The sequence below is a fragment of the Bos javanicus genome, chromosome 18, assembly GCF_032452875.1.
Source record: "Bos javanicus breed banteng chromosome 18, ARS-OSU_banteng_1.0, whole genome shotgun sequence".
Lineage (NCBI taxonomy): Eukaryota > Metazoa > Chordata > Mammalia > Artiodactyla > Bovidae > Bos > Bos javanicus.
The window spans coordinates 60,563,681-60,589,471 of record NC_083885.1 but is presented as its reverse complement, the minus strand read 5'-3'; the positions used below and the strand labels follow the sequence as shown (position 1 = coordinate 60,589,471).

The 25,791-nt window shown below is 42.5% G+C and overlaps 2 protein-coding genes across 2 annotated transcripts in view; both read left to right on the top strand.

Moving 5' to 3' along the window:
- LOC133230991 (KRAB domain-containing protein 5-like) overlaps positions 1-10,427 on the top strand; it is a 141,034-nt gene extending 130,607 nt beyond the window's left edge. The window contains exons 3-5 of the mRNA XM_061389136.1: positions 1,772-1,898; positions 2,394-2,486; positions 7,286-10,427. Coding sequence (XP_061245120.1) covers positions 1,772-1,898; positions 2,394-2,486; positions 7,286-9,861 — 2,796 coding nt within the window. The 3' untranslated portion in view covers positions 9,862-10,427. The remainder of the gene's footprint in view (positions 1-1,771; positions 1,899-2,393; positions 2,487-7,285) is intronic.
- Positions 10,428-17,041: 6,614 nt separating this feature from the next.
- LOC133231003 (steroidogenic acute regulatory protein, mitochondrial-like) lies at positions 17,042-19,616 on the top strand. The gene is given in 2 exon segments (XM_061389161.1): positions 17,042-17,785; positions 18,885-19,616. Coding segments are annotated over 2 exon segments (858 nt in total). The 3' UTR covers positions 18,999-19,616.
- The last annotated feature ends 6,175 nt before the right edge of the window (positions 19,617-25,791 follow it).

The window sequence follows — 25,791 nt, the reverse complement described above, 5'->3', positions numbered from 1 at the left end:
TAAGCCAACTTTTTCACTCTCCACTTTCACTTTCATCAAGAGGCTTTTGAGTTCCTCTTCAACTTCTGCCATAAGTATGGTGTCATCTGCATATCTGAGGTTATTGATATTTCTCCCGGCAGTCTTGATTCCAGCTTGTGTTTCTTCCAGTCCAGCATTTCTCAAGATGTACTCTGCATATAAGTTAAATAAGCAGGGTGACAATATACAGCCTTGATGAACTCCTTTTCCTATTTGGAACCAGTCTGTTGTTCCATGTCCAGTTCTAACTGTTGCTTCCTGACCTGCATACAGATTTCTCAAGAGGCAGGTCAGGTGGTCTGGTAGTCCCATCTCTTTCAGAATTTTCCACAATCTATTGTGATCCACACAGTCAAAGGCTTTGGCATAGTCAATAAAGCAGAAATAGATGTTTTTCTGGAACTCTCTTGCTTTTTCCGTGATCCAGCGGATGTTAGCAATTTGATCTCTGGTTCCTCTGCCTTTTCTAAAACCAGCTTGAACATCATGAAGTTCACGGGTCACGTATTGCTAAAGCCTGGCTTGGAGAATTTTGAGCATTACTTACTAGCATGTGAGATGAGTGCAATTGTGCAGTAGTTTGAGCATTCTTTGGCATTGCCTTTCTTTGGGATCAGAATGAAAACTGACCTTTTCCAGTCCTGTGGCCACTGCTGAGTTTTCCAAATGTGCTGGCATATTGAGTGCAGCACTTTCACAGCATCATCTTTCAGGATTTGAAAAAGCTGGAGTTCCATCACCTCCAGTAGCTTTGTTCATAGTGATGCTTTCTAAGGCCCACTTGACTTCACATTCCAGGATGTCTGGCTCCAGGTCAGTGATCACACCATCATGATCATCTGGGTCGTGAACATCTTTTCTGTACAGTTCTTCTGTGTATTCTTGCCACCTCTTCTTAATATCTTTTGCTTCTGTTAGGTCCATACCATTTCTGTCCTTTATCGAGCCCATCTTTGCATGAAATGTTCCCTTGATATCTCTAATTTTCTTGAAGAGATCTCTAGTCTTTGCCATTCTGTTGTTTTCCTCTATTTCTTTGTATTGATTGCTGAGGAAGGCTTTCTTATCTCTTCTTGCTATTCTTTGGATCTCTGCATTCAGATTCTTATATCTTTCCTTTTCTCCTTCGGTTTTCACTTCTCTTCTTTTCACAGCTACTTGTAAGGCCTCCCCAGATAACCATTTTGCTTTTTTCATTTCTTTTCCATGGCGATGGTCTTGATCCCTGTCTCCTGTACAATGTCTCGAACCTCATTCCATAGTTCATCAGGCACTCTTATCTATCAGATCTAGGCCCTTAAATCTATTTCTCACTTCCACTGTATAATCATAAGGGATTTGATTTAGGTTGTACCTGAATGGTCTAGTGATTTCCCCTACTTTCTTCAATTTAAGTCTGAATTTGGCAATAAGGAGTTCATGGTCTGAGGCACAGTCAGCTCCTGGTCTTTTTTTTGTTGACTGTATACAGCTTCTCCATCTTTGGCTGCAAAGAATATAATCAATCTGATTTCGATGTTGACCATCTGGTGATGTCCATGTGTAGAGTCTTCTCTTGTGTTCTTGGAAGATGGTGTTTGTTATGACCAGTGCATTTTCTTGGCAAAACTCTTATTAGTCTTTTCCCTGCTTCATTCCGTATTCCAAGGCCAAATTTGCCTATTACTCAGATTTTATCTGACTGAATGGTATTTGGATCACATTAGGAAGACTTCCCACAGGCTATTGGCATCTGTACTTTGTATTTCAGGAACGGCTGACGTTTCAGGATGTGGCCATAGACTTCACTCAAGAGGAGTGGGAATGCCTGGACCTCGGTCAGCGGAAATTGTACAGGGACGTGATGGTAGAGAACTACAGGAACCTGGCCTCCTTGGGTGAGGATATCTGCCTTCCAGAATCCCTTATCTACCCACTGCATTTTTCTTCTGTCATTTCTAGAATGTCTTCTGAAATTTTCTGCTTCCCACAGTATTTTCAGATCTGTGCTCTCTAGGGGATAATGGGTTATTTCTGGGTTTAGAAAGAAAGGCTTCATGATGAATCGTTGTGCTGGTGACATTTTTCTTCCTTGATGTACTCTGTGTCCTTCATTCCAGGTTACTGGTAATTGTGTAAGTTCTGTGGTTTTAAATAGTTGCACCCTCTATTAATCTCACATTGACTCTACTTACCTTTGCCTTAGCACTACTTGACCAGAATCTCAGGACCAGATTGTGAGGTGTGTGTTAGTATTGTATAGCGGCTTTGAATAAAGTATTTCAGGAAATCGTTGTCTAGAAGAAAATGCATTCTCGTCTCACCTGAATACATATTGGATTCGATACTGATGAATCTCTAACAACACAAATATTCCTTTCTCTGATCACCAGGGCTTGTGTCTAAGGTGGACCTGGTCACCTTTCTGGAGCTATTGAAGGATCCCAGGAATATAAGGAGAATGAAGACAACAGCCATTTACCCAGGTAGGTATGAATGGTTGGAGATGATGACTCAGGTGGTGATGGGAGATTTGCTTCAATGGAAATGGTTTTTGAAAACCTGGGTTTGTTCTGCTACTGTGATAGAAATGTATAACCTGCCTCATTCTCTCTCTTTAATCATTCATGAATTTATCTCCAGTGATTACTTTTCTCCATCATAGTGTGACCTAAAAGTCTCTTCTTGGCTTTTGACAAATTACATTCATTCGTTGCTCTTCGATTTCTTGGGGGACCTAGGAAAACTCTGCCCGTTTCTGAGTAACTGTATGACAGTCCTTTTAAAGTTTCCTTCTACCTCTAGACAGAAATGTGTGAGTCAAGTGGTAGACAAACTGCCGAATTTCCAGGAATACTAGGGACAGGATTTTATTCTCTGATTTATAATTTCCTATCCACTAGGAGCGACACATAGGACCTTCTAAATAAATTTCAAATTCAAGTAATTTTTCACTGCAGAAAGCAAAACCTGGTGAAAATGAACCAGTGCACATCTCAGATTGACTTGAAAGTTTCTCATTACCTTATATGATCTCATATGAAATATCTTTAGTGTATTTGCCCCAATTCTAACATGCTAAAATACTTTATTGTGTTTTATTACCTCATAGAATTTTAAAATACATTGACATAAAATCTTAGCACATTTTCCACTACATTATTAATGGTTGATTCAAACTATGATAATTTTTAGATTATATGAAGAAATCTTTATTAAAAGTTCTAATTGGAATATAGCTGTTTTCCAATTTTGTTCTCCTATACAGCAAAGACAATTATTTATACATATCGGTCCGTTCAGTTCCGTTGCTCCAGCGAATCTGAGTCTGCCATCCATGGTCTGCAGCAGGCCAGGCTTCCCTGTCCATCACTAACTCCCAGAGCCTGCTGAAACTCATATCCATCGAGTCAGTGATGCCATGCAACCATCTCCCATCTCACCCTCTGTCGTCCCCTTCTCCTCTCATCTTCAATCTTTCCCAGCATCAAGGTCTTTTTCAGTGGGTCAGTTCTTCACATCAGGTGGCCAAAGTATCAGAACTTCAGCTTCACCATGTCCTTCCAACAAATATTGACGACTGATTTCCATTAGGATGGAGTGGTGTGATCTTCTTGCAGTCCAAGGGACTCTCAAGAGTCTTCTCCAATACCACAGTTAAAAAGCATCAATTCTTCAGCACTCCACTTTCTTCATGGTCCAACTCTCACATCCATACATGACTACTGGAAAAACCATAGCTTTGACTAGATGGACCTTTGTCAGCAAAGTAATGTTTGTGGTTTTTAATATGCTGCCTAGGTTGGTCATAGCTTTTCTTCCAAGGAGCAAGCGTCTTTTACTTACATGGCAGTAGTCACCATATGCAGTGCTTTTGGAACCCCCAGAAAATACAGTTTCTCACTGTTTCCACTGTTTCTCCCACTGTTTGCCATGAAATGATCTGACCTGTGCCATGATCTTTGTTTTTTGAAGGTTGAGTTTGAAGCCAGCTTTTTCAGGCTCTTCTTTCAGTTTCATCAAGAGACTCCTCAGTTCCTCTTCACTTTCTGCTCTAAGGGTGGTGTCATCTTTATATCTGAGATTATGGATATTTCTCCCTGAAATCATGATTCCAATTTGTGCTTCATCTTTCCCAGTATGTCACATTATGTACTGTGCATATAAGTTAAATAAGCAGGGTGACAGTATACAGCCTTGATGAACTCATTTCCCAATTTGGAATCAGCCCGTCGTCACATGTCCAGTTCTCACTGTTGCTTCTTGACATGCATACAGGTTTCTCAGGAGGCAGGTAAGGTAGTCTGGTGTTCCCATCTCTTTAAGAATTTTCCACAGTTTCTTGTTGTCCACACAATCAAAGGCTGTGGTATAGTTAATAAAGCAGATGTCGTCGTTTCTGCAGAACTCTCTCACTTTTTATATGATCCCAGGGATGTTGGCAATTTGATCTCTGATTCCTCTGCCATTTCTAAATCCAGCTTGAACATCTGGAAGCTCTCGGTTCACATGCTGTTAAAGCCTCGCTTGGAGAATTTGGAGCCTTTGCTATTGTTTGAAATGAGGGAAATTGTGTAGTAGTTTGAGCGTTCTTTGGCATTGCCTTTCTTTGTGATTGGAAGGAAAACTGACCTTTTCCCATCCTGAGGCCACTGCTGAGTTTTCCAAATTTGCTGGCTTATCGAGTGCAGAACTTTAGCATTATCATCTTTTAGGACTTGAAATAGGTCAGCTGGAGTTCCATCACCTGCACTAGGTTTGTTGGTAGTCATGGCTTCTAAGGCGACTTTACTTTGGATGCCAGGATGTCTGTTACTAGGTGAGTGACCACACCATCGTGGTTATCTCAGTCATTAAGATCTTTTTTGTATAGTTCTTCCATATATTCTTGCCAACTTCTCTTAATATCTTCTTCTTTTAGGTCCATCCTGTTTCTCTCCTTTATTGTTCCCATCTTTGCATGAAATATTCCTGGTACCTCTAATTTTCTTAAAGAGATCTCTAGTCTTTACCGTCCTATTGATTTCCTTCCCATTTAGGTCTCCACAGAGCAATGAGTAGAGTTCCCTCTTTCAATCATAGTTTTAAAGTCTCTCTCCCAGTTCAGGTTCGATGCACGATACTGGATGCTTGGGGCTGGTGCACTGGGACGACCCAGAGGGAGGGTATGGGGAGGGAGGAGGGTTCAGGATGGGGAACACAGGTATACCTGTGATGGATAAAAAAAATAAATAAATAAAACTAGTACTTTATTAAGTTTATCTTATTTGTATTCAGCTTCCTCGGACACTGTCTTATGTGTCCTCAGTTTCTGACTACTTCTCTGTCACTCTCATTTGTGATTCTTAGATTGAAACATCTAATAACACATTCTCAGAAACATGTGTGGCAAGAAGTGGATTTTAGAATTACTAGGCACCTAGGATTTGTGAAAGTGTTTGGTGTCTCCACTTAAGATGACTAAAAGCAAGAAGTAATCATCAGATTGCCTATCACCTCTTAACTCAGTGGTCCTTGGAAGGTTTTATGTTGTTTCTTGCCCTGCAACATATTTCTTTGACATATCATATTGTCCTGCATTCTGTTTGTGGTCTTTGTTTTGAAGGGTGCAGCCACCTAGTTAATCTTCCTTCTGGTATCTGCACCTTGGTGGGTGAGGTTGGTCCAGAAGTTTGTGCCCTTATCCTCTCTTGATCTGTGCTCTGATTGCTGTTAACTGTGACCAGAGCCTGCCCTGGATATTCAGGGCTGTTTCCCCCTTGTTCTGTGGTTGTTACTGCCTTGTCTCTGGTGGTGCCTGGTCCCTGTGTGGTGGAATACAGCCCCCAGATCTGAGTCTTCACTGTGATTCTGATCTGTGGTGCGAGGCAGGTGGCATTGGAGCATACCCACTGGGAGAGAAGACACTAAGTATTACTCCTCTAGGAATGTTCACCTCAGGGTTTGCTGTTGTGCCCCCTCTCATGCGTTCTGCAGGCTCTCCTTATGTAGTGTTGGAACTGTTCTTGTCCCCACCTTGACCATGGGCATGATGGCACATGGCCCTGGTGTCTCTCAGATATTGTTTTCACAAGGTCACTAGAATGGATTCGATGAAGTCAGGTCCTGGGATTGCATTCAGCATGGAACTGGACCCGCTGTGGTGCTACGGAGCAGCTCAGGCTCTGTCCTGGCCCATCCCCCTTGTATAGGAGCCCACAAAGTCTACAGCTACTAAAGCCATACCTGCCATGAATGAGAGAGCCCTTGGTTGTTGTTTCAGATGCTTTGTTGGGGCTGAGGTTACAAAGCTGGTCATGGGTGTAAGACCGTGGCTGGTGTTGCTGCAAGGAGAGTTTTCAACTTTTCTTCTTTATTGCTGGGGTTCACCTGTGCTTTCTGCTGCATCTGTGCATGTGGCCAACTCACAGGTGTCTTCTCCTGAGGCTGCCCCAGAGCTCAGGATTCTGCTGATTGTGGAGGAGGTCGATGGGGTACGCCATGGCTGGGGGCTCAAAAGACCCCAGGCTGGGTAGAGTTCTTCCTAGTCCTTGGCTAGCAGGGGCGGGCACAAGGGACAAGGGATGCAGCGGGCTCATTCCCTGGGCATCACTCAACAATGACACTCTCTCTGTGGTGGTTCACGCTTCCTCCACAAGCATCCCTTTATAGACCTCCTCCCTCACTCCCGTCCCCTCAGGATGTGTCCTCACAGCGAACCGCAGTCCTCTGCCTGGGTCTGCTCTCCAAACCCCACATTTCGGCACCCAGCCCTTGTCTGTATTGCTGGACATGCCTCTAAGGCTGGGTGGGCAGGGCTGGGGTCAGTACCCTGTGTGCAGGTCTCACTCTGTCCTGCTGCCACACACTGTTTGCCATGTTCTCCCCACAAAGAATGAGACTCTCTTTCTGTCCAAACTGAGCTCCCCTAGCGAGGGGCTTCCTCGGATATGGGGACCTCTCCTCATTTTCTTCTCCCTGCAGGGTTGCAGGCCCCAACCCACTTCCTCTCCTCTTCTTTTTCCTTCTTTCTTTTGTCCTACCCTGCAGAGCAGGAATCTTTCTTGTCCTTTCAGATTTCCAAGGGCCTCTGCTAGTGTTCAGCTGGGCTGTGTGAGAATTATTCCGTTTCTCATTCACTTGTGGAGAGAGAGATGAGCTCCACATCTGCCTAAGCCTCTGGCATCTTGATCCTTCCATCTCTATTTTATTTTTAAACTAGCTATGCTCATCAATTTTCTTTAAATCTTTAAAGATATTCACTGAGAATAGCAGGTAAAATTACTTGTTATTTGGTATCTTTCAGCTGTGTCTCCACAAGACACCCAGGATTTGATGCCAAAGAATCCAGTGTTGGAAGATGTATTCCAAAAAGCAAACCTAGGAATATATCAAACATTTCACCTCAGAAACTTAAATTTAATGAAAGATTGGGAATATACCAGAGTATATGAAAGACAGAGAGGATGTTTATATGGACATAAAGAAATGGAGACACTTACACGTAATCCTAAGAGTACTGCAAAAAGAAATGAGCAACGTGAGTCAAATTGGGAAAAACAGCAACTTCAATCTTCAATATCTGCCGAGAAGTGTAAGTGTTTAAGAAAAGATTTCCATCCTTTTATGAAAAATACGTGTTCTCTAAAAGAAAACGTGGAAAATCTGGAAGGTAATCTAGTCTCTACTGCAAATACTCATTCAGACAGTTGTGAACGTAGGCTTCTACTAAACATACATTCAAGCATGTCTGAACACCTACAATTTAACAATGAGTGTGAAAACTCACAGTCTAAGCAATTTGAGGGATCCATGAGCAGGGGGTCATTATTCTTCCCCCAACAGATATCTTCTATCCATTCCAAGATATATACTGTTGATGATGATGGAAGAGATGCAATCCAACCATCATTGTTCAATACATATTGTGATATGGTTAATACAGAACAACTTTCCATGTATAATAAAAGGAGTCAGACCTTAAGTAAGAGCCCCAGCTCCAATAATTACAAGAGTATTTATGGCGGACTGAGAAGATATTCAGGCAATGAAACTAGGTACACAGTTGAAGGAGACTCAAACCTTAAGAAACATCAGGGACCTGAATCTTTAAACAAGGATTCTAAAAGTAATAAATGTAGAAATACCTTTGATCAAATGTCAGGTTTTTCTCTAGATAAGAGTACTTGTACTGGAGAGAGGACTTGTAGTGAATATGGTAAGGTTTCTAATCACTGTTCAGAACTTACTCAACAGGACACTGTTCAGAATCCACAGGAAGAAAACAAGTGTAAGATATGTGAGAAAGTGTTTAGTAAGTCATCCAATCTAAGTAGACATAGGAGAATTCATACAGGAAGGAAACCTTTCAAATGTACAGAATGTAGCAGAGCATTTAACTGTCACTCACTTCTTACTCAACATCAGCGAATTCATGCTGGAGAGAAACCTTATATATGTAAAGAATGTAACAAAGCCTTTCATCGTTCCTCATTTCTTATTGAACATCAGCGAATTCACACTGGAGAGAAACCTTATAAATGTATAGTATGTGGCAAAGCCTTTACTTCCAACTCAGACCTTATTGAACATCAGCGAATTCATACTCTAGAGAAACCTTATAAACGTACAGAATGTAGCAAAGCCTTTACTTACAACTCAGACCTTACTGAACATCAGCGAATTCATACTGGAGAGAAACCTTATAAATGTACAGAATGTAGCAAAGCCTTTACTTACAACTCACTTCTTATTCAACATCGGCGAATTCATACAGGAGAGAAACCTTATAAATGTACAGAATGTAGCAAAGCCTTTACTTATAATTCAGACCGTATTGAACATCAGAGAATTCATACTGGAGAGAAACCTTATATATGTAAAGAATGTAACAAAGCCTTTCGTCGTTCCTCATTTCTTACTCAACACCAGCGAATTCACACTGGAGAGAAACCTTATAAATGTACAGTGTGTGGCAAAGCCTTTACTTACAAGTCACTTCTTACTAAACATCAGCGAATTCATACTGGAGAGAAACCTTATAAATGTACAGAATGTAGCAAAGCCTTTACTTACAACTCAAGCCTTATTCAACATCAGCGAATTCATGCTGGAGAGAAACCTTATAAATGTACAGAATGTAGCAAAGCCTTTATTTGCAACTCAGACCTTATTGAACATCAGCGAATTCATACTGGAGAGAAACCTTATATATGTAAAGAATGTAACAAAGCCTTTCGTCGCTCCTCATTTCTTACCCGACATCAGCGAATTCACGCTGGAGAGCAAGCTTATAAATGTACAGTATGTGGCAAAGCCTTTACCTACAGCTCAAATCTTATTCAACATCAGCGAATTCATACTGGAGAGAAACCTTATAAATGTACAGAATGTAGCAAAGCCTTTATCTGTTACTCAGATCTAACCTATCATAAGCGAATCCATACTGGAGAGAAGCCTTATATATGTAAAGAGTGTAACAAAGCCTTTCATCATTGCTCAGTTCTTACTCGACATCATCGAATCCATACTGGGGAGAAACCATACAAATGTAAAGAATGTGGCAAAGCCTTTATTAGGAGTTCGGCCCTTACTCAACATCACCGAATTCATACCGGGGATAGACGTTATAAATGTACAGAATGTGGCAAGACCTTTATTACGCGTTATAACCTTACTGAACATCGGCGCGTGCATACTGGAGAGAGACCATATAAATGTACTGAATGTGGCAAAGCCTTTGGTTACAAGTCAGCTCTTACTCTGCATCGGCGAATGCATACTGGAGAGAGACCTTATGAATGTACCGAATGTGGCAAAGCCTTTAGTCAGAGTGCTCATCTCAGTAAACATCAGAGAACACACACTGGAGAGAAACTCTAATAATGGAACAAGTGATGGAAGAGGTTTGTGCTAAACATGCATCAGAAAACACAAGAGTTTATACAAAAAACCAATGGAAATGATGTAAACAATATGTAGAGAAGTATTTAATCAAAAGTTAAATGGAAATAAATATCAGAGATTGCATAATAGAAGGCATTTCACCAATCTTGTTTTCAGAAGTTTCTTTGAAGTACAATGACTGTAGGGAGTACTCCATAGTTAAAGCACATAGAAAATGGATGTATTAGCGTGAATCGTGAGATGAAGGTTGATGGTTAGAAAGTTACAATTCTTAACACTGTATGTATGAAAGCAAAAGTAAAGTCGCACAGTCGTGTCCAACTTTGCAACCACATAGACTGTAGCCTACCAGGCTCCTGTGTCTATGGGATTTTCCAGGCAATAGTACTCGAGTGGATTGCTATCTGTATGCTTGTTTAGAATGATGTGATTTGAGATTCTTTGACATGAATGTAATTGAACACTCAATCCATACTAAGCTTTCTACTGTGTTTGGAAATGTAGTTTTTTTTTATGGTTTATTAAAGATTAGCCTTTTTATATTGTGTTGCAACCGTTTCTATCTATCCTCCATTAGAAGATGAAGGATACCATAATGTAAAATGGACAATGACTATCTAAATGGAGGTGTTTGGCATTGATGTGAAATATCTGGAAGTTGCCATGATGTAAGTGATCATTTAATCTTTCCATGTATTATAGTAAGATAGAAGTTGGTTCCAAACTTTCAATAGTAATATCGTTGATTTGTAAGAAAAACACAACGAGAGTTCACTGCAATATAGATGTATCTTTATAATATCAACACACAAGTCATGATTATTACTTGACAATGTTGAAATGAAGACAACTTATGTGATAACCCAGAAACATATTAGAAAGTCTTCCTGGAAGAGGCGTGGAATTAGTGTATACCATGCTTCCTAAGTGCTTCCTAGGCTTTGTGTGGTAAGCTGTAAAAGTCACAAATCTCATATCCTTATATCAAAAAATGAGTATTGTTGACAATTTCCCTAAACTGGTCCATGCTGTTGCTGCTTCAGCATCTCTCTGGGCAGTAGGCAGCTTGTGGTTTCTTGAACTCATAAAAGCCAGTCCTGTGAGCACCTGCTCTCTATATGACCACCTTCCTTGAGATCAACAGTCTTGCTGAACACCAGGGTCTACTTTACAAGCCCCCCTTCAATGATACCCTCACACTGCTCACCGGATTTGTTGTTTTGGCTTGAATGGATTAATTCACACTCACCCTAGGGAGCCCAGAGCACCTCACCCAGCATAACTTCTACAGGCTAAACTGCAAGAACTGGTGTTTTCTCTGCCTAATTCTGGCTTTGACCTGCCTCAGAAATTCCTGCCCGAAATCCTCCCCTACAGAGAGGTCTTAGGTGTGGTGAGTGTGAGGCTTTGAGCTCAGGACTCCTGAACATTGGTTTGGAAGAAGAAACAGAAGAAGATGGGATTTGCTGATGACTCCATTAACGGCCGCACTGTAGACCTGCAGATTGATAACTTCTTGGAGTGGGGACCTGACCACCAGGGATTTGTATTCATTGAAATGGTTCAGAAAGAATCTTTAGGCAAGTGGTTTCCATCTGGTTTCCCATCAGGATCACATGACCAGTGTCAGGAACTGACCTCACTGATGCCCTCCCAACAGAGTTCTATGTTGGTCCTGTGGGAGCAACACTGCGGTGTCTAGGAAGTGCTCCAGGGCATTCTAAGCAGAGGCCCAGGTTTAGGAAGCGCCTCCTTATCTGTCTGTGAGAGCTGAGCCCTGGCTTCGTCCACGGAGAAGCAACAGGGTTGTTCTATCTGGATTTGGAAAGGAGAAGTCAGTCAGTTCACATCATCTGTGTGAGCAGGGTGTTAAGAGCTCTCTATGGGGAGAGAAGAATCAAGAAATAAGTTCACAGGCTGGTCTCCAGGTAGGAATTGATTGTTCCTGAATCTCTCCTGAGACAGAGGACAGGAGAGGTCGGTCTTCTCAGCTTTTCAAGGCCCTTCTGTCTGTAGGAGCATTGGTGGCAGGTTAAAGAGCTGTTTTAATGGCCTCAGCGGTATTTTCTCAAAACTCAGAAGTGTGTTTGCAGCGTAAGATCCCCAGAGAAGGCAGAGCAGGAGGAAGAAGAGGAGGAAATGGCAACTTCTCAGGTAAATATCCTGTCCTGGGTCTGGGGCTGCATCTGCTTTTCCTCCTGAAATGCCCAAATGAGAATCTGCAAGCCTTTAGCTTTCTGCTGCTAGTTTTTCGTCCCGGGCATCTCATCATCTTATTTCTTCCTATTTCTTTTTATCATAGTGAAGACCAGCCCTTTAGACTACTTCCTTGTGTCCCAGAGCCTTTTATCCATTGTCTGCATCCTCGCTTTCTAAGGAGCATGATGAATTCTCCCCGTGAATCAGCGATTTTCAATTGTTGAAACTATTTTTTTTGTGAGAGATCAGCATGGGGAGTCACTCCTATCCTCACTCCCACTGGGATGTGTTTTGGTGTTGGGATTTTAGGGACGTTGCGAAATGCAGTGATGACTTAGCACCTGGATGCAATATAGATATTTAAAACAGAGTTTGAAAATGCCATTGCCGGGGACCAGCCCCGGCTGATCCAGGGTATTCAAAGCGGGGACAGCGTCAGCGACCTATTTATTTAAATATTTTATCAAAGATATAAAGAGTAATAGGATGAGGATAGCTCAGTAGGAAAATTTAGTGGAGAAAAGAGGCTGAGTAGCTTGGTTTACGCGGGAGACCAATAAAACTTCAAGACAAGAAGTTTGCACCACTTACGTAGGCCGCAGGTGTCCTTCCGTTCTCCCGAAGGAGAGGAGACACTGAGGCCTCCCCGGTCGGATCTTAGAAGCCCAGGCATAATTAGCAAGCACGGCGGGTTCCGCGCTGCAGATGGAGACTCAGCCAGAATTTGGGAGAGAGAGAGGGACATGGGGAGACCAAGTTTCGGTGAACAAGGCCAGCACTTTATTTTCCAAAGTAGTTTTTATACCTTAAATAGTGCATAGAGGATAATGGGGGAAGGGGTGGAGTCATGCAAGGACAGCAGCTCCTGGTCCTAATTGAAGCCAGGCTTTCAAACTTATCATATGCAAAAGTTCAGGTGAATTACATCATCTTCTGGCCAGGAGGCCTGTTAACATTTTAAGAAACTTATCTTTCTCTAAAGGTGATTATTCCAAAGTCAGGCACCAGCCTCCAAAAAAGCATTGGGCAAAGCTGCATTCCTATAGGGCAAAGGTGAGGTGGGCTCAATCAAGAAAAGAATTAACTCAAGGATCCAAGGTTACAAACATTGAGGCTACTACTTACATTTCTATACACCCATTATATCAATCAATACACTGCCAAGGACACAGTAGGTAAGGAGTATGGAGACTTAGCAGCAAACATTGGCCCAATAAGTGAAAAACCCTTCACCAATACAATTTCTAATCAATCTTTTAACTACCCAAAGGAATCTGTGTTTAGACAGTTTAGAACATCTCCTGCCTCTCACAGTTGGGAGGCTCTGAACAATCACATGTGGCCGGAAAAACCTATTCAGGCAGGCTAGAGGATTTCCAAAGGAGTTTGTAGGTTGAAACACTGTCACACCCAGGAATTATTAACTGGAGCTGTAAGCTAACTCTTTTTTCAGAGAGAGGTAGTGGGGGACAGCCCCCCATAAAGTCAGAGGTGTAGGTGAAAGCACAAAGCAGAAAGTAGGCAGACTCTGGTTTTGGGGGTAGATGCTCGAGAATTTCCAGGGAGACTCCTGAGGCTTGATCCCGCCTTTGCGTATGCCAAGCCTCCTACCTCGTGACCTTTGCCACGGGCGGAGCTCACTCCCCGTATGCCATTATACATAGAACCAACTGGCTTCTGTCCATGGGATTTTCCAGGCAAGAATTTTGCAGCGGGTTCCCATTCCCTCATCCCGGGGATTCTCTCCACCCCGAGACTGAAGCCGCATCTCCAGCATTGGCAGGCAGATTCTTTACCACTGAGCCAGCTGGGAAGCCCAGTGACTCAACTCAGAGGTCCACAGTTTTTCAGAAAATTTTCAGAAATAAAAAGAAAACTAGGAGATGCTGTCCTTTGCATTGCTGAGTCTTACTACTTAAATGCATTATTAGGATACAAAACAGGGGGAGTATATGTGAAATGAAATTTGCATAAAATTGACAGTTTTAAATGTTAGATTGAAGTTATAATTTCATTGTTAATTCCAGAATGCCCAGGCAGTGATTGTGCATCTTTCATGTGATTCATTTACACCGTGACATCTGATGCCCACTGGTTCTGGAGACATCACTCTGACATCATGAGACTATGAAGTTCATACTTCTCTCTCTCTTTAAACAAGGTTGTGGAAAAAAGGAATAAGGAATGTGTGGAAATGCTCATAGTTAATGGAGAAACTCCCCATCTTCTTGGTTTCTCTTTGCTTCTGAGAATGAACACTCATTGTGTTGATTATAGATAGTGGGTTTTCGGGGTAGGCGAATTGATCACTCAAGCCCAGGTGTGATGTTTCCAGAGCACTCCAGGCTCAAATCACAGACACAGTCTTTTTACCACTTATTTGTATTTTTTTAAATATTTACAGCAATCATAATGGAGCTAATGTGTTTTCCACTGTGTTGAAAGATAAAGCTCAACACAAATGATACAGTTTTTCAAGAAAGAAAAGCTTCAGAACCAATAGTCCTAATTTATCTTATACTGCTGTGTATGTTTCCACCCTAAATGTATCTAAAATGTACAAAGAATACCATCCACAAGTACATGTATATATATTAACCCTTTAAAAATGATCTTGATTTTATTGACATGAAGAGCTTTAATATTCTTAGTAAGTATAATCTCATTTTAATGTATCCCTGTGTGCAGAAAAATGTTGAAATTATTTGATGATTTTTTTCTTGTTTTGGTATTCTCCCAAGTTATATAAAGTTCTTTTGAAAAATACACTAATTTATATGTTTGGCTCGGTTGTGTCTTAGTTGTAGCAGGCAGGATCTTGGAGCCATGTGGGAGATTTTGTTGACACTGGAGAACTTTAGTTGTGGGGTGTGGGATCTATTTCTCTAAGCAGGTATTGAACCCATCCCCCTGCCTTGGGAGCTGAGAGTCTTAGTCATGGACTGTCAGGGAATGTTTCACAGTAGGAGTCCTGTGTGCCCTTTCCTATCTCTCTTGAGCCCTCTGTTCCTTTTCAGTTCCTGTCAGGAGGAGAGGAGTGACAAGCCACTCCCAGGACTGAGATAATAGAGATGGGATGCTTACAGAGGATTTCCTTCATTAGCTTCTCCATTTGGTGAAAGGGATTATTTAAGACCCTCTTTTGATATGGATCCTGGAGATGGAAATGGCAACCCACTCCAGTATTCTTGCCTGGAGAACCCCATGGACTGAGGAGCAAACTGGGTTACAGACCACAGGGTCCCAAAGAGTGGGACAGGACTGAGTGACTTCACTTTCACTTTGATATGGATAGAAAGTGAAGAGGAACTAAAAAGCCTCTTGATGAAAATTAAAGAGGAGAGTGAAAAAGTTGGCTTAAAACTCAGCATTCAGAAAACTAACATCATGGCATCTGATCCCCTCACTTCATGGAAAATAGATGGGGAAACATCGGAAACACTGTCAGACTTTATTTTGGGGGATTCCAAAATCACTGCAGATGGTGATTGCAGCCATGAAATTAAAAGACACTTACTCCTTGGAAGGAAAGTTATGACCAACCTCGATGGCATATTAAAAAGCAGAGATATTACCTTGCCAACAAAGGTCCGTCTAGTCAAGGCTATGGTTTTTCCAGTGGTCATGTATGGATGTAAGAGTTGGACTGTGAAGAAAGCTGAGCGCCGAAGAATTGATGCTTTTGAACTGTGGTGTTGGAGAAGACTCTTGAGAGTTCCTTGGACTGCAAGGAGGTCCAACCAGTCCATCCTAAAGGAGATCAGTCCTGGGTGTTCACTGGAAGGACTGATGCTAAAGCTGAAACTCCAATACTTTGGCCACCTCATGCGAAGAGTTGACTCATTGGAAAAGACCCTGATTCTGGGAGGTATTGGGGGCAGGAGGAGAAGGGGATGACAGAGGATCAGATGGCTGGATGGCATCACTCGATGGACATGAGTTTGCGTGAACTGCGGGAGTTGGTGATGGACAGGGAGGCCTGGCGTGCTGTGATTCATGGGGTTGCAAAGAGTTGGACACGACTAGCGACTGAACTGAACTGAACTGAACTGAACTTTGATATGGATTGCCTTTTGGCCTTATGGCCTCTATTGCTCTGTTTCCTTGGTAACTTGTAAAGTCTGGTCTTTTGATCTTTATCTGAAGAAGCTACGTTGTAATACAGTATAAATACTCACACAGAATTCAATAAAGCACCCTTGTACCACCAGACTTGGGTCCCCATGTCCTTCTTTCTTTCTCTCTCTTTCTGGCTGATTCCCTGAAGTGCAGAGGCCTGCTGCGTAACCCAGGGAATATTAGCCTCTTTCCTTCTTTTACTTTCTTATCATCAACTCCAGACCACCAGGTTCCGTTCCATTAAAGTACCCCAACGATGGACCACCACAAAAGTCCCTCTAAAACTTCTACAAACTTTCATTAGTGTTGTCTCTGTGTATTTGTGTTTTATTAGTTCAATTCTAGGTCACACAAACTGAAGCAAAATTCAAGCTCTGCCATTTAATGAATGTTTGACAAAATATTTGCAAAAAGGTAGAACTGCAATGGTGTTGATTTTATATTATTTATGTGGTGCATTTAACAGTAAAAAATTGTTAGAAAGACATAGAATATATACTAAATAAATCAAAGGGTTGTAGCTGCCCTGGGTACTATTCTATCAGACCTCTCAAATTTGCAAAACACTTACAATTCAATGTTTAAGTATGAATCTTTACTATTCTATTTCTTTGCAGCTCATGTAGCTTAAAATGGCTATTTAAGGAGCAGTTTTCTTCACATTACTAGTTACAATAACCTTGTTTAAAATGTGGAGCATTGGCAGCTGCAGGGCCCGAGGCCACAACCCTGTCAGGCTGAGGAAGCACAGGAGCAGCCATCCTCCGGGACCAGAGGCCACAGCAGGAGCCCTCAGCATCCCCGCCAAACTCCACACCTGCCCCTACTGCCCGGAAAAATGCTTCTCGCGACGTTTAAGCAGTGTGCCGGAAGCTCCTACAGACACGTGCGCAGCATGAAGGGGCTGCAGCAGCAGGCTGTGCTGGCCATCGGCCAGGAGCTGAACCGGAGGGCCCTAGGGGGCCCGGCCCCAGCTGCGTGAATTAACCAGGTTCGGCGTTGCGGCTCTCTCCTAGGTTCTCAGCTGGAAGACCCTCTCTACAGCGACCAAGAGCTGGCCTATATCCAGCAGGGAGAGGAGGCCATGCAGAGGGCCCTGGGCATCCTCAAAGACCAGGAGGGCTGGAAGAAGGAGAGCCGGCAGGCCAATGGGGACGAGGTGCTGAGTAAAGTGATCCCTGACGTGGGCAAGGTGTTCTGGTTGGAGGTGGTGGTGCACCAGCCCATGGAGAGGCTTTATGAAGAGCTTGTGGAGCGCATGGAGGCCATGGGCGAGTGGAATCCCAATGTCAAGGAGATCAAGGTCCTGCAGAAGATTGGAAAAGACACGGTCATCACTCACGAGTTGGCTGCAGAGGCGGCAGGAAACCTCGTGGGGCCCCGAGACTTTGTGAGCGTACGCTGTACCAAGCGCCGGGGCTCCATGTGTGTGCTGGCTGGCATGGACACACTCTATGAGGAGATGCCCCAGCAGAAGGGTGTCATCAGAGCTGAGCACGGCCCCACCTGCATGGTGCTCCGCCCCTTGGCTGGAAGTCCCTCAAGGACCAAACTCACCTGGCTGCTCAGCATTGACCTCAAGGTGTGGGGAGCGAGCTCCGCCTGTGGCAAAGGTCATGAGGAAGGAGGCTTGACATACGCAAAGGCGGGATCAAGCCTCAGGAGTCTCCCTGGAAATTCTCGAGCAATCTACCCCCAAAACCAGAGTCTGCCTACTTTCTGCTTTGTGCTTTCACCTACACCTCTGACTTTACGGGGGGCTGTCCCCCACGACCTCTCTGAAAAAAGAGTTAGCTTACAGCTCCAGTTAATAATTCCTGGGTGTGACAGTGTTTAACCTACAAACTCCTTTGGAAATCCTCTAGCCTGCCTGAATAGGTTTTTCCAGCCACATGTGATTGTTCAGAGCCTCCCAACTGTGAGAGGCAGGAGATGTTCTAAACTGTCTAAACACAGATTCTTTTGAGTAGTTAAAAGATTGATTAGAAATTGTATTGGTGAAGGGATTTTTCACTTGTTGGGCCAATGTTTGCTGCTAAGTTTCCATATCCCTTACCTGCTGTGTCCCTGGCAGTGTATTGATTAATATAGTTGGTGTAAGTAGTAGCTTTAATGTTTGTAACCTGGGACCCTTGAGTTAATTCTTTTTCTTGTTAAAGCCCACCACACCTTTGCTCTGTAGGAATGCAACTTTATCTAATGCTTTTTGGAGGCTGGCGCCTGACTTGAGAATAATCACCTTTAGAGAAAAAGGCCTCCGGGCCAGAAGATGATGCAAATCACCTAAACTTTTGCATGTGATATGTTTGCAGGAAGAAAGCCTGGCTTACTGCATGACTCTACCCCTTCCCCCATTATCCTCTATGCATAACTTAAGGTATAAAAACTACTTTGGAAAATAAAGTGCGGGCCTTGTTCACCGAAACTTGGTCTCACCATGTCGTTCTTTCTCTTACCTTCTGGCTGAATTATTCAGCCTCTTTTCTCCACTGAATTTCCTCACTGAGCTATCCTTATTTCAGCCTCTTTTCTCCACTGAATTTTCCTACTGAGCTATCCTCATTCTATTACTCTTTATATCCTTAATTAACATTTAATTAAGCAATTGTTTCCTGATCTTCGCCGACGCCGTCCCCACTTCGAATTCCCTGGATCAGCCGGGGCTGGTCCCCGGCATCAAGGGATGGCTGCCGAAGACCATCATCAACCAGGTCCTCTCGCAGACCCAGGTGGATTTTGCCAATCACCTGCGCAAGCGCCTGGAGTCCTGCCCTGCTCTTGAAGCCAGGTGTTGAAGGCCAACTTGCAGCTCCACCAGCTCCCGGCTGAATGGGTTTGAGGGCTCACGAGGAGGCCCCTGCTAGAAGCCTCCAAGTCTGTTAAAGATCTCATCTGAGGACAGTGGGACAAGGTGGTGGCACGTTTTCAATAAGATACTACAGCTCAGCTACTACAGCAGCATTTTAGTACCAAGAGAATGCGGACAAGGCTCTTCTAACTTCATTCACTAATGAGCTGTAAAATGAAGCATAAGGGTCTCAAAACATTTGTGAAACTTTTTTTTCCTGGGTCCTGACAGCGTCTACCTAAAAATATCTTGATAATGCTACCAGTTAAGGAATGCAGGGTGCAGAGGGTGCAGAACCCAAGGATCAGGTTGTCAAGCTTGAGGAGGTCAAGAGGTCTGCGGGCAATGTGTGCAGACCGAGGTCTTGCACAGGGCCTCCCACAGCCCTCTGCTCCTCTACCAAGTGGGTGAACAGCTGCACCAAAGAGTAAGCAACTCCCACAGCAGACGGCTTCTAGAACTCTAGTTCAAGTGACCTTACGGAAAAAATACAGAACTGTTATACTGATTCCCGTACTTCTTCCATGACAGGAGTCAGAATAAAGAATTGTAACTAACATAAAAACTTTCAGTTAGTCTGTACCTGATTTAAAATTCTACTCTTTAAAAATCCATGCTAGTAAATGGCAAGCTCATACTAAAGGAGCCGTGGATAAAGATTTTAATTAAACTAAATCTCTTACTTCATTCAAAGGAAAAACTCCAGGGGACTTAAGAATTTCAATTATGTAGGATCTGTTACTGGAATCTTTCATAAAAATTTAATTTGGAAAATACGCACAAGACTAAATCAGTTCTTACAAGAACTCTATAGCTGGTAGCTGATTAATGGGCATTGGAAGATGAAGATTTTGACTGAAGATTTTTATTTACCTAAAAGGATAGAATCAAAAGCGAGGGACTGAATGGTATTACTGAGAAAATCAAAAAGCAAATTTTACTACTTTCCCATTAGTTGCTTTAGATCTGAAATAGGAACTGAATCTTTAGTCTGGAGTCTATCCTGTCCTCTTAGCTTGACTCGGGGCTGCAATTTCTCTGCTTTAACAGGTCAACGTCTTACTATCTTGGAGGAGATGGCTGGAAGAAGGTGTGATAGCATGAGAGCAAAATCCCTTTCCAAGGTCTGAGAATTGGTGCTCTAAACATCTGAGTTGAGATGGGGTTATCTGGCTAAAATACATATGCAGGATGAAAACCCAACCATTATCACTTGAAGTGTTTCCATTCCAGTGCTAACAGCATTGATGATTTACACCATGTGGAATGTCAGGCTAGCTAATTTATTAAACAAATTAGCAGTAGCAGAAATGCTGGTATTTATTGAGGCACTGAGACTGTACAACTGACACAGGTATATATTAATATTTATTGTTTCTTATTAGTCTATTTTTGGCATAGATGAAATTGTTTTTCCAGCCTGGAAGCTTCAGAGTGAGAAGGAGTAACTGTGGAAGTATTTCAAGAACAGAATTCTCCACTCCCAGCTAAGAGAAAGGGTTGCTTGTTGAAAGGTGTGTACAGCAACACATGCTCTGGTTTTGAGAACAGGCTGACAGTGAGAAATGGGCTTTCAACACACACCATGTTTGCCTTTTCCAAACTATGCTACTGTGTCTTTGAGGGGCCTGGGGAGATCTCACTTGTTTTTCATTGGAATAAAATGAGTTGTCAGTGAAAAAAAAAAAAAATGTGGAGCATCGGCCCCACTCCAAAACTCTTGAATCAGAGTATGCTTTTTTTTAATGTCTCCTGTTTTCTTGATAGACAATTTATCCTGTTTCACAGGCTTATGACACTCAAAAATTAATATGCCAATGTTGATCCGATCATTTTATAATTTCTCTTCCAGATCACAATAGTTTGTATAATGCTTTGTGGATCATATCCCATCCTCTTTTCTTGGGGTCGTAATGTGGTGGAAAATATTACTGTGTAAAAATGTTATTATTCTGTACCATCAGCCACACCACTAATCACAATCAGGTCTCTGAACTTGCTGTTTTCATCTTGGGTCACATGAGGAAGTCTTCCCATGGCCACACGGCATCTTTCCTTTGTATTTCAGGGACAGCTGACATTCTGGGATGTGGCCATAGATTTTACTCAAGAGGAGTGGGAATGCTGGACCTCAGTCAGCAGGAATTGTACAGGGACGTGATGGTAGAGAAATATAGGAACCTGGCCTGCTTGGGTAAGGATGACTTCCTTCCAGAATCGCTTATCTACCATCAGGGTTTTGCTTCTTTTGTTCTAGACGGTCTCCTGAAATCTTTTTCTTCTTCCAATAATTTCAGGTCCTTGCTTTCTAGGGGGAAATGGGTATTTGTGATATTTGAAAGACAATTTTCACGAGTCATTATTATTCTAAACTACTTCTTCCTTGATGTAATCTGTTGCCTTCATTCTTTTTGTTTGTTTGTTACTTTTTAATTGAAGGATAATTGCTTTACAGAATTTTGTTGTTTTCTGTCAAACCTCAACATGAAACAGCCATAGGTATACATGTATCCCCTCCCTTTTGAATATCCCTCTCATCTCCCTCCCCATCCCACTCCCTGTGCTGTTTGAGTTTCCTGACACGCACAGCAAATTCCCTTTGGATATCTATTTTTACATGTGGTAATGTAAGTTTCCATGTTACTCTCTCCATACATCTCACCCTCTCCTCCCCTCTCCCCATTTCCATAAGTCTATTATCTATGTCCGTTTCTCCAATGCTGTCCTGCAAGTAAATTCTTCAGTACTATTTTTCTAAATTCCATATATATGTGTTAGTATATGATATTTCTATTTCTCTTTCTGTCTTACTTCACTCTGTGTAGTAGGCTTGAGGTTCATCCACCTCGTTAGAACTGACTCAAATACGTTCCCCTTTATGGCTGAGTAATATTCCATTGTGTACTATGTACCACTGCTTCTTCTGCCTTCATTCTTGTTGTTTGTTATTCAGTGGCTAAGTTGTATGGAACTCTTGGATCCCATGGAATGCAGCAAGCCAGGCTTCTCTATCCTTCGTCAACGCCCGGAGTTTCTTCAAATTCATCTCCACTGAGTCAACAAAGCTGTTCAACCATCTCACCCTCTGTCACTCCCTTCTCCTTTTGCTTTCAATCTTTCTCAGCATCAGAATCTTGCCAATGAGTTGGTTCAGCACACAAAGAGACCAAAGTATTGCGGCTTCAGCCTCAGCGTCAGTTCTTCCTATGAATATTCAGGATTGATTTCCTTATGGTTGACTTGTTTCAGCTTCTTGAGTCCAAAAGACTCTTAAGAGCCTTCTCCCACACCACAATTTGAGCTATCAGTTCTTCGGCGCTCAGCCTTCTTTATCGTCCAAATATTACATCCGTATGTGACTACTAGAAAAACCATAGCTTTGACCATTTTGACGTTTATGTGCAAAGTGATGTCCTGCTTTTGAATATGCTGTCTAGATTGGTCATAGCTTTTCTTCCAAGGAGCAACTGTCTTTGAATTTCAGGGCTGAAATCACCATCCGCAGTGATTTTGGAGCCCTCTGTCACTATTTCTGTGTTCGCATGTATTTGAATTAAGTGACAGGACTAAATGCCATGATCTTAGTTTTCTGAATGTTGAGTTTTCTGCCAGCTTCTTTCACTCTCCGTTTCATCCCCATTAAGAGCCTCTTTAGCTCCTTTCCGCTTTCTGCCACTAGAGTGGTATCATGTGCATATCTGAGATCATTGATATTTCTCCTGGCAATCCTAATTCCAGGTTCTACTTCATCCAGCATGGCTTTGGCTGGATAAAGTACTCTGCATAGAAGTTAAATAACAGTGTGACAATATACAGCTCTGAGGTCCTCCTTCCCTATTTGAAACCAGTCCATTGTTCCGTGTTGGTTCTAACTGTTGCTTCATGACCTGCATACCCTTCATTCTGGACTAGTGGTGATTCTATAAATTCTCTGGCGTCAAATAGCGCCAACCTCCTCTTAAAATCAGATTTCCTCTACCTGCTTTAACCTCAGTAGAGCTTGAGTACAATTTCAGAATCTGGATTTTATGCATTTGTATTTTAAAGGTGCTTTCAATAAAGTCTTTGGGGAAATCCTTTTTTTTTTTTTTTTTTTTTTTTGGCTATTTTAACCTTCTACCTTGACTTCTCTTCTTACCTTAACACATACTGGATCGGAAACAGATGAATCACCACCAAAACACATATTCCTTTTTCTGATGAACATGTCTTGTGTTCTCTCAGCTGGATCTGGTCATCTTTCAGGATGAAGTGAAGGATGCTTGGACTGTAAATCAAATGGAGAAAACAGCAATACACCCAGGTACATGTCAGTGGACGGAGCAGATGACTCAGATGAAAGCGATGGAGGATGCAATACTTTGTCATGTGGTTTGGGAAGATCTACTTCAATGGAAATGATTTTGGATTAGCCTTGGTTTATTTCTGTCCCTGTCATAGAGGGTCATCTCTTGACCCCTTCTTGATTCTTTTTATCATTTATGTATTTCTCTCCAGTGATTAATTTTCACATTCACAGTGAGGACAAGAATTCTTGTCTTGGCCTGAGACAAATGGCATGACCTGATGGCTCCTCAATTGAGCCACTGAGGAGGTTTCAGGAAAAACTCTGTGGATTTCTGAGTAACTATATTAAGCCCTTTTAAATCTTAATGTGTGGGTGGAGTCGTGAACAAACTGCCAAACTTCTGGGAATACTGGGGACAGATATTATTTGTTTCTACCCTATAATTTCCAATCCTTGGAAACTACATGTATGATTTAATAAATTTCATCCTCAAATTATTTCTTCACTGCTTAAGACACCTCCCTTAAATGGGCAAATGCAAACCTGAATTTTACTTCAAAATTAGTTTTTTAGATGAACTAACATTAAATATGTTAAGTGTATTTACCCTAGTTCCTCAATGATAAAATACTCTCAAGAATCTTCTCCAGCACACAATTTGAAAGCCTCAATTATTCAGTGCCCTGCCTTCTCTATGGTCCAAATCTCAAACGACTTGGAAAGACCATAGTTTAGACTAGATGGACTTTTGTTAGCAATTGATGTCTTTGCTTTTTACTACACTAAGTTTGTCATAGCCTTAAAGAGGCAAGCATCTTTTGATTTCATGGCTGCCGTCACCGTTCACAGTGATGTTAAAGCCCAGGAAGAGAAAATCTGGCACTGTTTCCACTTTTTCCCGCTATTTCCTATGAAGTGATAGGACTGGATGTCATCATCATAGTTTTTTTAATGATGAGTTTTCAGCCAGCTTTTTCATTCACCTCATTCACCCTCATCAAGAGGCTCTTTCGTTCCTCTTCACTTTCTGCCAGTCGTGTAAAATCATCTGCGTATCTGAGGTTGTTGCTGTTCATCCAGGCCAGCTTGACTCTAACACTAAAGAAGCCTTTTCTAAAAGCAGATCTCTGAGCCTGGGTGAAACAAAGGCAGCTATTCAGAAGCCACCAGCTGTTTCCTACTTGGTAACTGCTGAGGAGCTGGGGCTGATTGGGGCGTGGGGATGGGGGGGTGGGTGGGTGGTAGTGTGAGAGGCTGCCATCCGCCATTTTTGTTCAGACTTTGTTTCTTGAATATACTGATTCATAGAGGGTGTGACTTAGTGATCAGTGAGCTCCCTCATCCATTCAGCAGTCAGGGTATGATGGGCTTGTGTCTCTATGTTTGTTGTTGTTCACTCACTCACTCTTGTCCAACTTTTGAGACCCATGGACTGTAACACGCCAGGTTTCCCATTCCTTCACCATCTGGAGTTTGCTCAAAATCATCTCCATTGAGATGGCGATGCCATTTAAACCTCTGGTCTTCTGTCGTCCCCTTGGAATTAGGATGTGAACAATCAAGGAAGAAGGATTGTCCCCAGATAGCTAGATGCATATGAAAGAAATGATTTCAATAAGTCCAGATGCTTCCATTTTCCCATACATAGTGAAAGTGAAAGTGAGCTCAGTCGTGTCCGACTGTTTGCGACCCCGTGGACTGCAGCCCACTAGGCTCCTCTGTCCGTGGGATTCTCCAGGCAAGAATACTGGAGTGGGTTGACATTTCCTTCTCCAGGGGATCTTCCTGACCCAGGAATTGAACCCGGGTCTCCTGCATTGCAGGCAGGTGATTTACCAAGTGAGCTATGAGGGAAGCCCCATACATAGACGATCACTAAATCTCTTCATGTGAGAGATGTTTTTCCCTTGCATTAATTGTCACTTTTAATATTCAGATTACCTGCCCCTTGCTGCAAAATTGTATATAGTGTGGCTCCTGTCTTGCCTCCTCAGCTGTCTTGCAGTCACCTGACACTGTGTCTCCTGGGCTCACATTTCCACAAAATAAAACCTAACTCTCTACGTTCAGGCCACGTGTATCTTTTTTTTTTTTTTTAGCCTTTGTTATGTCACTTAGTACTTAACACAGATCATTATTTCCTTTGTTGGTCATCAGGTATGCATTTAAGGCATCATTTTCACAGACATTTCTCCATTCCCTTGAGCACTTTTGGACTTCCAAGGTGGCAGTAGGACTAAAGAGTCTAAGTGACAATGCAGGAGGCCTAACAGACCTGGGCATCATCCCTGGGTCAGGAATATCCCCTGGAGGAGGAAATGACACTCCACTCCAGTATTCTTGCCTGCAAAATCCCATGGAGAGAGGAGCTGGTGGGCTAGAGTCCAAAGGGTCGGAAAGACTCAGACATCACTGAGCGTCTAGGCACACACATTTTTAACCCAATGTTCAC